Raw genomic sequence first — 15813 nt, forward strand, 5'->3', positions numbered from 1 at the left:
AGGCAGTGAGCTGCTGCCAACAGGTAGATGCTGAAGAGGAAATCCCCTAGTGGGGCTGGTGGTCAGGTGAGAAACAGGGATAGAGGCAGATTGGGGAACATCTGTCAGTCCAGGGAGAAAAGTGAAAGCCTCAAAAATAGGTGAGTATGGATTTCCCTGGTGGTTCAGTGGCTAAGGCCTTTATACTCCCAATGCAAGAGACCCAGGTTCGATCCCTGCCCAAGTCAAGGAACTAGATCCCACATGCTGAAATTAAAAGATCCTGTGTGCCAAGTCCTGCATGCAACAACTAAAACCAGGTGCAGCCAAATAAATAAAATTAATTTGCAGGGCAGCAGCGGAGACACAGACATACACAACAGACTTGTGGACACAGTGGGCGAGGGAGAGGGCGGGACGAATGCAGAGAGCAGCCTTGACGCCTACACCCTCCCATAGGGAACACAGACAGCCAGTGGGGATTACTGTATGACACGGGGAGCTCAACCCAGTGCTCTGTGACAGCCTAGACAAGGAAAAGGAAAAAAATGGAGGGATATGTTCTCCATAAGAGAAAGCATAGAGAGCAAAGAGGACTCAAGATTAGGGCAAGCTTGAGCGTGTATCAGAATCACCTACAAGATTTGGTAAAACACAGAGTGCTGGGCCTGGCTCCAGGGTTGTTGGTTTGGGAGTTTAGGGTGGGGCCTGAGAAGCTGCATTCCTGACAACCCCTGGGTGATGCCAGTGCTGCTGGTCCAGGGACTACACTTCAGGGAGCACTAGTTAGGCCCCCGTTCAGAAGTGAGGACAGAAAGCAAATCCTACACAGATTAATGGGATAACCCAGCATATTTGTTTCCTAACACAGATCAACATGAAACTTTAGTATGAGATTATATGCTTCTGGCCCCAAGGGTCCAGGATCCTACTGGGTTAAGACATAACCCAGATTTTTCTGAAAAACTCTTTATTTCATTAAACCCAGAGGTCTAGGTCGGCCTCTCATGACTGAAAGAGAACAAAAAAGAAAGAAAAAAACTCATTCTAAATACCCTAATTTATAGTCTTGAAGGAACATCCCATTTGGTGGGTCATTCAGTGACTCATAAAGAGAATGAAGTGGTAGGCATGATGTTGAGCTTGTGGTCTAAATAGCCCTAACTCAGTTTCTATGGATATATATGGGGGTAATTTTCATAATCTACAGGCATACATGGAAGAAATATTCTTCCTTTTTTTTTTCCTTTTTCCAATAGAAATGTGAACCAGTGGTGTATTTGTAAAAGTCTGTCCCTGCTAATATGAACAGCTGATATAGCCCACCTTGGCTTTTGTGTCTGAAGCCATAAACATGCACAGTTCACTCTGCCGTCTTTGGAGAGTAGGCATTTCTGAGCCTGAGAAGGATTTAGCCCTCCCTTCCCCAAAGGAAGCCACACTTGATCATCATTTTCTTCATTTCTGTCATCACCATCATCAGCAGCATCATGCCTCTGCAAGTCCCTTATCTTTTTAGGCCACAGCTGCGTTTGAAGGTGACAGTTGTATGGTAAAGGAGACAGGCCAGGCATTATTATCCACATAGAGCAAGTAGGAAAACTGAAGGGCAGAAAGAATGAGGCTCCTGCTTCTGAGCTGCTCTCAGCAATCCTGGGCACAGAGGATGTCAGCAGAGAGGAGGTCACCTGCTAGGCTAAGCCTCTTGGCCATCATCCTGCTTGGTCTTCACAGAGACCCCACATGGTAGGTGCTGTCTTCCTCCATTCTGTCAGCCAGGAAACCGGGATTCAGAGGCACCAGATAACCTTTCCCAAGGTTATACTGTTCACACGTGGCAAAACCAGGATTTGAACCTGGGCACCCTATCTCCAGGTGAGGACTGCACCATGGAATGCTGCCTGTCTGATGCCGCCACCTTGACCTCACACCTCCCACAATGAGCCGGCATCCAGCAGAGCCTTATTTTCTCAACCCACACCCTCCCTGAAAGGGAGGTCCCTCGCACAGCCATGAAGAATTAGGAAGGGAAGTGAAAGTCACTCAGTCATATCCAACTCTTTGCGACCCCATGGGCTATGCAGTCCATGGAATTCTGCCAGCCAGAATACTAGAGGGGGTAGCATTTCCTTTCTCCAGGGGAGCTTCCCAACCCAGGGATTGAACCCAGGTCTCCTGCATTGTAGGCAGATTCTTAACCAGCTGAGCCACAAGGGAAGCCCAAGAATACTAGAGTGGGTAGCCTTTCCCTTCTCCACTGGATCTTCCAGACCCAGGAATTGAACCGGGGTCTCCTGCATTGCAGGTGGATTCTTTACGAACTGAGCTATCAGGGAAGCCCTGTTAGGGAGAAAGGGCCCTTCCCTAGATCTTTCCCCAGGAGGATTCTTCAGCTTCCTTAAAAATTCCTAGGGAGCCTTCCACAGGGCAGATCCAAGCTCCACCCCAAGAGATCCTGATTCAGTGGACCTGGGGCAGGCCAGCCCTGGGAGGTTGGGGGAGAACACTTAAACATACCCTGAGTGCTTCTGACACTGTTGGTTCCAGATCTGTTCATGGGGACACAGTGTCAAAAGCACCATTTTTCACTTTTATGACCGTGTGCCACAGTTAGAAATGCACTGGGGATCTGTCAGTCCATTACACCAATGCACGCATTGATGCAATATGACTGAAATATTTCCAAAACTGTGCTTTCCGTCATCACCTAGAATACGTCCTGATATTCAGTGATTCAGTGTTCTTTTTTCTTCATTACAAATACACACACATACAATTTCATGACCCACCTATGGATTGTGTATTGCTGTTTATAAAAAGACAAAACTTCCACTTTTCCTCCTGGAAGAAAAGTGTACTGTATAACTCAATGAATGAAGCCTGGGCCCTAGGCAGCTGCCAGTCTACCCTGGCCCTACCAAACTCCCCTTTCCAAGCCTTGAACTTGATCCCTGGCCTAAGCAGCAAGGCAGCCCAGCACAGCCCACTTGTGCCTCATAGCAGATCATCTGCCCCAGTCGCTGGCTGTAGTCAGGGCTTCTTGGCAGAAGGCTCACTAGAGGGCAAACAGTGAGTTTTATAGAGTCTGCGTCTTTCTGGCTTGAAAGGGACTTAGAGCCATTTTGAGGTTAAGACCCCCATTTGCCACCTTGGATCACCTTGCAGGCAGAATTCCTGCGTGGCCGAGGTCCACCATGCCTTGCTTGCCCTGAGGAGCTCATGGGATAGTTCTCTCACTCATTAGTAGTTCTGACTGTTGGGAAAGGTGAACTGGCCTCTCTCGCAAGGACCATTTGTTCTCTGATGGCAGCCAGGAGGTGTTGGGGAGCTTCAGGGACAGGCAGTCTGCCATGAGGGGTAAGTGCTGGGGTGCCTGGATGCTGGGCCACAAGTCAAGTTAGGAATCAGAATGGGGAGCCTGGCAGGGCCAGAACAGGGTCCTTCCCAGAAAGAAATTAATCTCTTTCCGTAACAGTGCTGAGCATTATGGGCACCTGTGCTAAATATCTTCAAACGTTACTGTATCCAATACTCCTGCGACCAGAGCCTCTTCTCCCCATTTCACAGAGGAGCACACTGAGGCTCGGAATGTTATTTATGTTGCTGACCCAAGAACCCATCGTGGATGGCAGGATGGGCTGGGAGCCCTGGTCCATCTTACCTAAAGCTTGCACTCTTTCTTCCTCGTGGAGTCCCAAACTCAAGTATTCAGCGAAATCACCCAGGAAACATGTTAGAAATGTGAACAAGTTGCAGAGCAGGATCATGCACGTAGCTGCTTTCCCATCTAGCCTCCCTAACAGGCATCTCTTGGCTTCTTCAGACCGCATTGCTCGGAACCGCAAGACCATCGTGTGCCCAATGATCGATGTGATTGACCATGATGACTTCCGGTACGAGACGCAGGCAGGGGATGCCATGCGGGGCGCCTTTGACTGGGAGATGTACTATAAGCGGATCCCCATCCCTCCAGAACTGCAGAAAGCTGACCCCAGCGACCCATTTGAGTAAGTATGAGTTACCCAGGCCAGTCCCAGTGGCTGACCCCAGGGACCCCTCCTAATGCACGCAGAACTCAGGATCGCCACCTCCCCCAAAAGTCCAGTGTAGGGAGGTGGGGCAGACCTCCCCAGCCAGAAGCACAATCCTTCCCAGCTTGTCACAGAGCTTTGGCTCATGGACCACCAAGCTGGTCACTTCTTTGCCTACCCCAAAACTGGCAGCAGGGGTGGCAAGCCTAGCGCCCAGTTGTGGTCGTCATCGTCCCCGCTGTCATTGTCATTGTCACCACCGTGTTGGTGGTGTTCAGTCGCTAAGCTGTGTCTGACTCTCTGCGACCCCGTGGACTGCAGCATACCAGGCTTCCCTGTCATTCACCATCTCCCAGAGTTTGTTCAAACTCATATCTATTGAGTCGGTGATGCCATCCAACCATCTTATCCTCTGTCACCCCCTTCTCCTTCTGCCCTGAATCTTTCCCGGCATCAGAGTCTATTCCAATGAATTGACTCTTCGCATCAGGTGGCCAAAATATTGGAGTTTCAGCTCCAGCATCTGTCCTTCCAATGAATGTTCAGGGTTGATTTCCTTTAGGGTTGACTGGTTTGATCTCTTGCAGTCCAAGGGACTCTCGAGAGTCTTCTCCAGCACCACAAGTCACCACCATTTACCGCACATTTTCTCAGTGCCAGGTGCAGTGCTGAGCACACTACACACTGATCCTTTTAACCCCAACAGCCATATGTAGTAAAAAGTATCATCCGTGTTTTCCACATGGCGACACCAGGGCTGTCCAGGTCCCACAGCTGTGAAGAGGCAAAGGCTTAATGCCATGCAGGTCTGGCTGCCTCTGGAGCCAACTTTCCCATCTATCAGTTACAGCCTCTTGGAAGTATCAGGGAAGTAACAGTTTGTCCCCCAGTGGAAGACTGGGAGCATGGGACTGGACGCATCACATCCTGGAATGTGAGCACTGGAGGGAACCAACAGGTCATGGGCTCCAAGCCCTTGCAGAAGAGGAGACTCGGGCCCCAGGTCAGGGAGGAGCTTCCCTGGGCACACCATGTGCTAGTGGCTAAGCCTGAAACAGAGCCCAGTCCCTCTCTGGTCCCCCGAGCTCCAGAAGGGTCTTTCTGACTGAGGGAGTCGGTCAGCTCACCATCCCAGCTGTCACATGAGCCCCTCCAGCTCTCCTGCCAGAGGTAGGGGAAGGTGCCTGGGCATGAAGCCCAAGTCCAGCCTTTCCTGCTGGGTTAGTTTCCTGATCAGTTTCCTAATTATCACTGCAGTAATAACTTACCACAGCTTACTGGTTCATCAAAACAGCACAGATTCATTCTCTTCAAGTTCTGGTGGTCAGAAGTCTGAAAGGGTCCTCCTGGACTAAATCACAGTATTGGCTGTGCCACGTTTCCTTGAGATGCTCCAGGAAGGGACCCATTCCCATGCCCTTTCCAGCTCCCAGAGGCTGCTCTAGAGAACTCCCGGATGCTGGGAAACATTGAAGACAAAAATTAAATCTTTAAAAAATCCAAATTATAAAAAGGAGGAGAAAGAAGTTTGAGGAGGAAGAAGACGAGAAAGAGGAAGAAGGAGAAGAACCGCCACCACCCGGGCTGTCCTGAGTCTAGTAACACCAGAGTCTCTGGGTGGGGATCCAGCCATCCGCTACTGGGTGATGCTGACACGTGGACAGAGTTGAGCACCACTGGCCCAGATGCTTCCCAAGGGACACTCCATCCTTTGTACCCTCCGATTCCTTCCGTAAGTCTCTCTTCTGTAGGCCACAAAGAAATCCTGGTCGTTTTCTGCACTCCTCCCTACAGTGCCCAGCAGGTGGGCACGCCACAGGCACAGTGCCATGTCATGATATTTGAAAGACACTGGCTTCGGTGGCAGCTCATCCACATACAAACTACACGCCCTTGAGCAGAGTATAGAGCATTTCTGAATTTCAAATTTCCCCTTGTGAAAACAGGGCTAGTAATAGGGCTTTGTGAGAGCTGGAGATAGTGTTGATGAGGTGAGTGGCACCCACTGGACGCTCAGGACTGTTGTAATTATTACTGTTGAATACGGCCAGGCTGGAGAATATTGTTGAAACAGACCAGGCTGGAGAAGAGGCCTCCCTCTGGAGGCGAAGCCCTTGAGCATCCAAAATGCCTCACAGCTAATATCCTGCCTTTTCCATGGCCCCTGCTGCTGGCATCCACCCAGAATGATATTTTGTGCAGTCTTAGGTTTGATTTTCCATGAAGCACTGAGTCAAAACCACTCTCTGCCCATCCAGGCATTACGGCTCCAGCCAGAAAAACCCAAACCCCACAACCTTCATAAGACAGAAGAAAGCTGACACTAATAACACCTTACTTTCCTACAGGACTGAATACTTTGAAAACTATAGCAGCAGCGTGAGCTAGGGAGAGTAGCTGTACGTCCTTGTGTAGATGGGGAAACAGGCTCAGAGAGGTTAAGTCAGTGCTGCCCTGGAGAGAGAAAGTGCAACTCACGTATGTGCTTCTCAGTGTCCTCAAAGCCACATTTAAAAAAGGTAAGGAGAAGCAGATAAAATTCATTTTACTACTCCATTTTATTTAGCCCAGTATGTTTAAAATGTTCTCATTTTAACTTGTGACCAACACTTTGAAATTATTAATGAGATCTTTTCTGTTCTTTTTCTTCATATTAAGTCTGGGAACTCCAGTGTGTATCTCACACTGCCAGCACCTCCCAGTTCAGACTGGCCACACTTCGAGTGTCAGTAGCCATGTGTGGCCCCCATACTGGGCAGCACAGGGTTGTGGGGTTACACTCTCTGTCCCAGGTCCCGCCACAGGTTAGGGAGAGCTGAAGTTGGAGTGAGTTTATGTTTCCTTGTTTCTGATCCCAAGTCCTATTCACTCATCGCCTACTTCTGGATTATTCTTTCCCAAGAGGAAGCAGTGTATTGTAGCCACATGGGGTGTGGCTGCAGCACAGATTGGAAGCTCAGATCCCAGAGGTGCTGCTTGGTAGCTGTGGAGCCTTGAGCACGTCACCTGTCAGTACTCTGGTTTCTGTGTGCATAAAATGGGGTAATGATAACAGGGCCTCATGAGGTCAACGTGAGGTATAAATTCATTTTAGTAATAAATTAGTTCAGTGCAGCAGTGGGCAGATCCGAGCCCTAGAAGGATCTGGGGAATCCCTCCTGAGGGTCCCCTCCTGTGCTGTCCAGGCCCGTCCGCTGCAGGAAGCCTGGCGAGGCGGGTGGGGTACTTCAGTGCTTTCCTAATCAGTCCACTTCCCTGAGCGTGCAGTTCCCAAGGCCAGGAGGGTTGTGGAGGCTGCTCTTGGCATGGTTTTTCTTTATGTGCATGCATGCCAGGTCGCTCAGTCATGTCTGACTGTTTGTGAGCCGATTGACTGTAGCCTGCCAGGCTCCTCCATCCATGGGATTTCCCAGACAAGAATACTGGAGTGATTGCCATTTCCTTCTCCAGGGAATCTTCTTGACCCAGGGATTGAACCCATGTCTTCTATATTGGCGGGCAGATTCTTTACCACTGTGCCACCTGGGAAACCCAGTTTTCTTTTTTTTTTCTTTTTTTGAGGGTTTGAAGTTGGAGCCAGACATGAGCACAACCACTCAGAGAGGTTTTCATGCAGTAAATGCTGGTGGCCCCTCCCAGGGGAACTGGGGGAGGCCACACCCCATGACTGACCATCTCAGTTCCTGGATTCATGGTTTTTCCTCCTTTCTCTCCCCCAGCTCCACTTTGTCCATACCCACTTCAAAGGCCACCCCTCTGAGCACTCTCCCTTGACTCTCGCTCCAGCCTCTCTGCTCACCCCCAAAATATGTAGGCAGAGGCGCCCTCCTTTCCTGTAGTGCTGGTTGCACCTCCCAGAGGCCCTTGGTACACCCAGCCTGGCTTCTGCACCCTCCCATCCTGAGGTGACCACCCTGCTACACTGACATCCCCTGCAGATTCAGCCTGACCCTGATTTACCTCCAGATTCTTCCAGCATCTGCTCCTCAGCTGGCACTCAATGAATAAACTAATGAGTGAATGAATGAGTAGAGGAATCTTATCCCAGTTTAACTGTAAGAACAAGGACTGTGGCTTCTTTTGTAAACTCTCAGCAGAAAAGCATGCCTATGCTGGGCTTGGAAAGTAAGAATCATCAAATCACCTCATCCAAAAACACAGAACCTAAGCTCCATCCCCCAGAAATTGTTGTATAGGTCTGGGGTCAGCCCCAGGAAGCTGTGTTTTCATCTCTCTAAGGCATTCTATAGCCTAGACAGGCTTAGAAAGACCTAATCCAGACCATTTAACCAGTGGGAGAACTGGAGATAGAGAGAGACATGGAGATATATAGAAATATGATGGAGCTACAAGGCCCACAGAGGGAAAACCCTATGATTCCATTCCACAAATATTCTTAGGGGTTAACCATGTGAAGGAATCTGGGGTCCACTGGTTAAAACATAGCATTTATGAAGAAGGAAGAAAGCCAGGGGCTGCACTCAGAAGGGCTTTGGATTCCTTGCTGGACGCGAGAGCTATGTTGATGGAGCAGTGAGAAACGGCATCCCTGGGGAAACAGCAGCATCCAAGAGCGGGATACACACCGCCAGGATGTCCACTCTTCACACCACCTTCTTCCCGCAGGTCTCCCGTGATGGCCGGTGGACTGTTCGCCGTGGATCGGAAGTGGTTCTGGGAGCTAGGCGGGTATGACCCAGGCTTGGAGATCTGGGGAGGGGAGCAGTACGAGATCTCCTTCAAGGTAAGCCAGCCCCTGGAAAAACCCCCGGTCCTGGCAGGTTGCCTGCCTAGCAGTGTCTGAGCCTGGGGAGACTGTGGAGGCCTCAGGTTCTGCAGCCCATCTGCTCAATGTTTGCATCATCCCTTCTTAGATGATAGTGTTGGAATAGGACAGGCCTCACTTCACAGAAGAGATGGTGTGTCTCCATTGAGACGCCCAGCACACCCGCAGAGGGAAAGAGAGTGCGAGACAGTCGAGCAGGACACATAGGCTAGTGGGAAGCTCTGCTCTGAGAACGATCCCCCGGCCTCACGGAGGCCAGCTTGTGCTTAGTGCTTTCTGGCCGCCTGTCTCAAGTTTTCCCTTTGTGCCTCTCCCTGCTGGAGTTTGCTATCCAGAAACCAGGGGCTAGGAGCTCGAGCTGTGGCGTCAGAAAAGCCTGGGCTCCAGTCCCAACATCACTACTCAGTAGCAGTGTGACTTTGGGCAAGTTAGATTACCTCTCTGAGCTTCCTTTCCTCATCTAAGAGAATAATAAGACTACCTTCCTTACAGAACTTTTGTGAAGATCAAATGAGATATCTAGAAAATGGTTAGCACCCAACCTGGGGACACAGCCACCAATTAATAACTGATAGAAATTATTAAGGGACTTCACTTTCACGTTTCATGCATTGGAGAAGGAAATGGCAACCCACTCCAGTGTTCCTGCCTGGAGAATCCCAGGGACTGGAGAGCCTGGTGGGCTGCTGTCTATGGGGTTGCACAGAGTCGGACACGACAGAAGCGACTTAGCAGCAGCAGCAGCAGCAGAAATTATTAAAGAGTTGGAGAATAAATGTTTTCTATAACCTATTAGACCAATCCATGGGCTGTAGAATCTCTGATATTGGTAGTAAAGGAGACAATGCTTACTAGTTAAGTACCCAAACTTCTGAGGCCAGCTTCTGCCCCTTTTTGTTGGATTTTTGTATTGATCAGAAGTGAAGAATGAAGGCTTTGTCCATCTGTAGGGAAGACTATCTTGTCTTGTGCCCCTGTGGTCGGCTAGGGCCTGGTTCTAACACCCCTGGAACCCTTGGTAACATATATCGCCAGCCCGTGAGGAATGGCCAGCAGCATTACTGGGCTGAGTCCTGTGAATGCACAACCCTGATGTCCACTGAGTCTAGCATCTACTTCCTAGGCAAAGGACCATTGTCACACACACAACAATTAAGGCTTTGGTGCTGGGGTTAGATTGCCCGGGTCAGATTGTAGCTCTGCTGCTTTGTACCAACTGTGTGATCTTGGACAAAGAGACTTTGTCCATCTGAACCTCAGTTTCTACTCCCATAAAATGGGTATAGTGACCCTCTATTCTTCACAGGGTTGTTGAGAGGATTAAATAAGACCATTCTTGTTAGGTGCTTCTCAATAAATATCCTAAAATAATGAAATAATAAATAATGAAAAATTATTTTTGTTATTGTCATTGTCACTGCCACTCAGTTCAGAACTGGGGGACATTAATTCTTCGGCCACCTGATGCGAAGAACTGACTTATTGGAAAAGACTCTGATGCTAGGAAAGATTGAAGGCAGGAAGAAAAGGGGATGCAAGAGGATGAGATGGTTGGATGGCATCACCGACTCAATGGACATGAGTTTGAGTAAGCTGTGGGAGTTGGTGATGGACAGGAAAGCCTGGCATGCTGCAGTCCATGGGGTTGCAAAGAGTCAGACACGACTGAGCCACTGAACTGAACTGAGCAAGAAAATAACCTGGAGTTCTCCTGAAACATTATTTTGGTTTGAAAAACAGTCTTTTTCCATTTTACCTTCAGATTTCTGAAGTTATTTCCCATAAGGGAACCAGCACTTTAAATAAAACTAATATTAAAATCCAGGGGTAACATTAAAAATATTTAGCAATCATGATGGCACCAGCCAGTCAGAGTGATGCCAGCTGTCAAAAAGCATCCATCCACTCTGGTGTGCAGCAACTCAGGTGCAGCCTGGATCAGAGCTGGCAGGACCCTGTGCAGAACCCTTCACACGTGTTTTCTTATTTAATCCTTACAACAGCCCTAGGAGGGTGGTATCATTATTATACCCATTTCACAGGGAGGCAAGTGGAGTACAGACCAAGGTCCCACACAGTTAGAACTAACAGAACCAGGACATGAACCCAGGCCTGCCTGACTGCAGGGTCTGTGCTCTGACCTGCTGTGTTGTACAGGCCTCTGCAGGGACATGAGAGCACTTGAGAGGAAAATTAGCCTGGGAGGTTTCTCTGCAATCTCTTACTTCCTTCTCAGTTTTTGCCTCCTCCTGGGGGCAGTTAACCCCCTCTTGGGGTTAATTTACTAGGCGACTCTACAGCCTCTCAGTGAATTGAATTAGTAAACAGCCTAAGTCAAAAATAGTTTTGCTCTCCCAACCAACTCTGATCCATCAGTAGAGGCTGCCCCTTACTGTGTCAATATATATTGTGAGGCTACATTCAGAAAAGAAGTGGTGATTGATTAGTGATGTCTGCCGTGGGTGCAGGTTTGGTGGGTGACAGCATGTATGTCATTTATAGTATCTCTGCTGCTGCTGCTGCTAAGTCGCTTCAGTCGTGTCCGACTCTGTGCGACCCCATAGACGGCAGCCCACCAGGCTCCCCGTCTATGGGGTCGCACAGAGTCGGACACGACTGAAGCGTCTCTAGCCGATGCAATTTGGTTTTCCAAATGCCACATCCTTACAGGTACAGTAGAATCACACATAAGGCATCAGAAGAGTTTTAACTTCACAGTTCCTCAGTTTACCAGTTAAACAAACCTAACTTATGAAGTTTGTTCCGATAAATGGACACATCAGAGTTCTGAGTTCTCAGAATATGAACTTCAACAGTGTAATAATCTTTGTTGGTTGTATCCCAAGAACCAAAAGGATTGCCTGACCCCCTTCGGAAAGTCTGTGGAGAGTGGTGATGGTAGAGAAAGGAGCACAAAGGAATTTCTGAACCCAAAGTGATCTCATTCTGTGCCTTTCAAAGACCCATCTGATGAGGCTCATCAGGGAATTATGGCAGAACAAATGGCATTCTCCCCCCACGGTTTATTTACAAAAGACTCAGTAATGGGTGATGAAGTCTCTCATCCAGGAGGGGGAGGGAGGCTGGCTCCTGTTTCCAGTTGATCCACTCCGGAGAGGAAATGAGACTGTGTGATGAGGAGTCCCCCAGGTCTGGGAGGGACCCTTCTCCCTCGGCTTTCTCTCTCAGGCTGTGGAGCTGGCAGCAGCCCCTCTGCCAGCACGCTGCCTCCCAGGCAGGCTTGCCCACAACACTGAGGGCACATGGGGGCCCAGTGGTCTGCCTGAAATGCCGGCTGTTCAGTTTCAGCCAGAGCAGGGCATTTACGAAGGGCCAAATGACCTCTGATTAATCTCTGCTGGCCCCCTTTTCTTCTTGGTGACAGACAAGAGAGACTGGTCTGAAAGGCATGAGTGTATTTTCAGAAATTAAGATAAATTGATACATGCCATCAGGGCTGATGGATTAATAATTTGGCTCCAATTTCAGACCAGGCCATCTATCCTGATGGGAAAACCCTAGAAAAGATGTTCCGAAGGCTCTGAAATTTCTGGAAGAGTCACTGACTCTTTCCTTCTTCTTTTCTCTCTTAGTCAACACCTTTTGTTTCTAAAAGGCACAGTCATTATGAGAGTTCTTCTGCCTGGCAGTTATACGTTTCCCAGTTCTGATGGTCAGATAATTCTTTAACCCTGTAGCCTGGCCTGCAGCCACCTCCACGAGCGGCTGACCATTCCTTGCTTTCTTTCCACCATCCTCCCCAGTGCATTAGTCTGGACTCTTAGTAACAGATAACCAATATCCTGGTCAATCTGGCTTAAGCAGAAAAAGGTCAGAATTGATTGGCCCACACAACTGAAATTCCAGGGTAGATCCTCCAGGTCCAGCTGGATCCAGAGACTAACCCATCTCATCTAGGCTCCATCTCCTTAGTTCCTCAGCTCTGCTTTTATCTGAGTTGGCTTCCCTCTCAGGCAAGCTTTCTCTCGTGGAAATACCCAGCAGCCCAGTGGGAAGAGTTTCTGTTTCCCATCATTCCTATAGTAAGTGCCCAAGTCAGGTCTCATTGACCTTCTGGTTCCTTGCTCATCCCTGGGCAGAATTCTGATTGGTCAGCTGCTGTCTCAGTCTAATTGGTCACATGCCCATCCCAGAATCAGGAAGGTGGGATGAGCTGTTTCCCCGAAGAAAAGTCTAGGCACTGTGTGCAGAATAGAGGTAGGACAGGGCAAACCACAGAGGTCCACCTTACCCAGCCATTTGGGATGCTCACAAGCCCCAGGCTCTCATGCTTTGCCATCTTTAGGGGCATGCACTGTTCATTCTTCCTAAAACGCCCTTGCTTAGTCTGGCCAACCCACAATCATCCTTCTGGGCTCAGCCTATCTTATGCCTCCTCTTAGCCTTACCTGAGCTCCCTGTGATGATTAAGGGCCACCCCAGTGTTGCTCCCAGCATGTCTCTGAATTCCTCCCACTGACATGACCCAAAGATTGACGTGTCTCCCCAACTACACTCTGAGCTCCCTGGAGGCAGGGAGGGAGTCTTGTTCATCTCTGTACCCTAGTTCCTGGCCCATCATAGGTGTTTTAAATAACCTGTTAGTGGCATCAATTCCTATCTGATATACTTTCTTCATCCTGCCCTTCCCAGGCTGACATCTCCATCTTTGGGTACTGGTGGTATGATGAGAAAGGTACTCGGTCAGAAAGCAGGGCACTGGCTTCTCATCTCTGCCACCTGTCCACTTGGAGACAGGGCCAGTCACTTGACCTCTCTGGCTCTGCCATCCCACATGATACTGATAGAGTTTTCCTTCCTACCCAAGATAGGCTCAAATAAGATGCTGCAGAGAAAGCCCTTGGCCTTACACGAGCATGAGTGTGGTTTGGATTAGAAGTGGTGGTGGTAGGATGAGCCAGAAGGGGACTGCACAGCATCCTCAGGAGGCTGAGGTTAGGATGTCTTCAACTCTGAGCTCCTGGAGAAGAGAAGTGTCCACAGGACCACGTGGTTGAGCTGGTATGAGAAAGACATGGGCTTTGGGGCAATGAAAGTGGGCATATCTTTTTTTAGCAATTTGGCAAAATCTGTTACATTTCAAAGCAAGCACATTCATTGACCCAAAATTCCACCCTCAGGAGTTTAGCCGAGAGAGAGAGAGCAAAGATCAAGGCAGGAGCTATCTGTTGAAGTGTTACCCACCAGAGGGGAAGACTGAACATGACCTTTAGTGTGAGTCCTTAAGGGATATGTAAGTTAGAGCACATCCCAGCAGTGAAATATTATATAAAAAAAGTTCAGTTCAGTCGCGTCCAACCCTTTGTGACCACATGAATCAGAGCATGCCAGGCCTCCCTGTCCATCACCAACTCCCAGAGTTCACTCAAACTCATGTCCATGGAGTCAGTAATGCCAGCCAGCCATCTTATCCTCTGTTGTCCCTTTCTCCTCCTACCTCCAATCCCTCCCAGCATCAAGGTGTTTTCAAATGAGTCAACTCTTGGCATGAGGTGGCCAAAGTATTGGAGTTTCAGCTTCAGCATCAGTCCCTCCAATGAACACCCAGGACTGATCTCCTTTAGGATGGACTGGTTGGATCTCCTTGCAGTCCAAGGGACTCTCAAGAGTCTTCTCCAACACCACAGTTCAAAAGCATCAATTCTTCGGCACTAAGCTTTCTTCATAGTCCAACTCTCCCATCCATACATGACCACTGGAAAAACCATAGCCTTGACTACACAGACCTTTGTTGGCAAGGTAATATCTCTGCTTTTCAATATGCTATCTAGGTTAGTCATAACTTTCCTTCCAAGGAGTAAGCGTCTTTTAATCTCATGGCTGCAGTCACCATCTGCAGTGATTTTGGAGCCTAAAAAAAATGTCTGACACTGTTTCCAGTGTTTCCCCATCTATTTCCCATGAAATGATGGGACCAGATGCCATAATCTTCGTTTTCTGAATGTTGAGCTTTAAGCCAACTTTTTCACTCTCCTCTTTCACTTTCATCAAGAGGCTTTTTAGTTCCTCTTCACTTTCTGCCATATGGGTGGTGTCATCTGCATATCTGAGGTTATTGATATTTCTCCTGGCTATCTTGATTCCAGCTTGTGATTCTTCCAGCCCAGCATTTCTCATGATGTACTCTGCATAGAAGTTAAATAAGCAGGGTGACAATACACAGCCTTGATGTACTCCTTTTCGTATTTGGAACCAGTCTGTTGTTCCATGTCCAGTTCTAACTGTTGCTTCCTTACCTGCATATAGGTTTCTCAAGAGGCAGATTAGGTGGTCTGGTGTTCCCATCTCTTTCAGAATTTTCCACAGTTCATTGTGATGCACACAGTCAAAGGCTTTGGCGTAGTCAATAAAGCAGAAATAGATGTTTTTCTGGAACTCTCTTGCTTTTTCCATGATCCAGTGGATGTTGGCAATTTGATCTCTGGTTCCTCTGCCTTTTCTAAAACCAGCTTGAACATCAGGAAGTTCACGGTTCACGTATTGCTGAAGCCTGGCTTGGAGAAATTTGAGCATTACTTTACACACCTGTGAGATGAGTGCAATTGTGCAGTAGTTTGAGCATTCTTTGGCATTGCCTTTCTTTGGGATTGGAATGAAAACTGCCCTTTTCCAGTCTTGTGGCCACTGCTGAGTTTTCCAAATTTGCTGGCATATTGAGTGCAGCACTTTCACAGCATCATCTTTCAGAATTTGAAATATCTCTACTGGAATTCCATCACCTCCACTAGCTTTGTTTGTAGTGATGCTTTCTAAGGCCCACTTGACTTCACATTCCAGGATGTCTGGCTCTAGGTGCGTGATCACACCATCATGATTATCTGGGTTGTGAAGCTCTTTTTTGTACAGTTCTTCTGTGTATTCTTGCCACCTCTTCTTAATATCTTCTGCTTCTGTTAGGTCCATACCATTTCTGTCCTTTATCGAGCCCATCTTTGCATGAAATGTTCCCCTGGTATCTTTCATTTTCTTGAAGAGATCTCTAGTCTTTCCCATTCT

At 48.4% G+C, this 15813-nt stretch overlaps 1 protein-coding gene across 1 annotated transcript in view; it reads left to right on the top strand.

Annotated features, from left to right (window-relative positions):
• Positions 1-15813, top strand: part of GALNT10 (polypeptide N-acetylgalactosaminyltransferase 10) — a 229587-nt gene that overhangs the window by 186239 nt on the left and 27535 nt on the right. Inside the window, exons 6-7 of the mRNA XM_052643077.1 lie at positions 3803-3986; positions 8637-8754. Coding sequence (XP_052499037.1) covers positions 3803-3986; positions 8637-8754 — 302 coding nt within the window. The remainder of the gene's footprint in view (positions 1-3802; positions 3987-8636; positions 8755-15813) is intronic.

The sequence above is a fragment of the Budorcas taxicolor genome, chromosome 7, assembly GCF_023091745.1.
Source record: "Budorcas taxicolor isolate Tak-1 chromosome 7, Takin1.1, whole genome shotgun sequence".
NCBI classification, from domain to species: Eukaryota; Metazoa; Chordata; class Mammalia; order Artiodactyla; family Bovidae; genus Budorcas; species Budorcas taxicolor.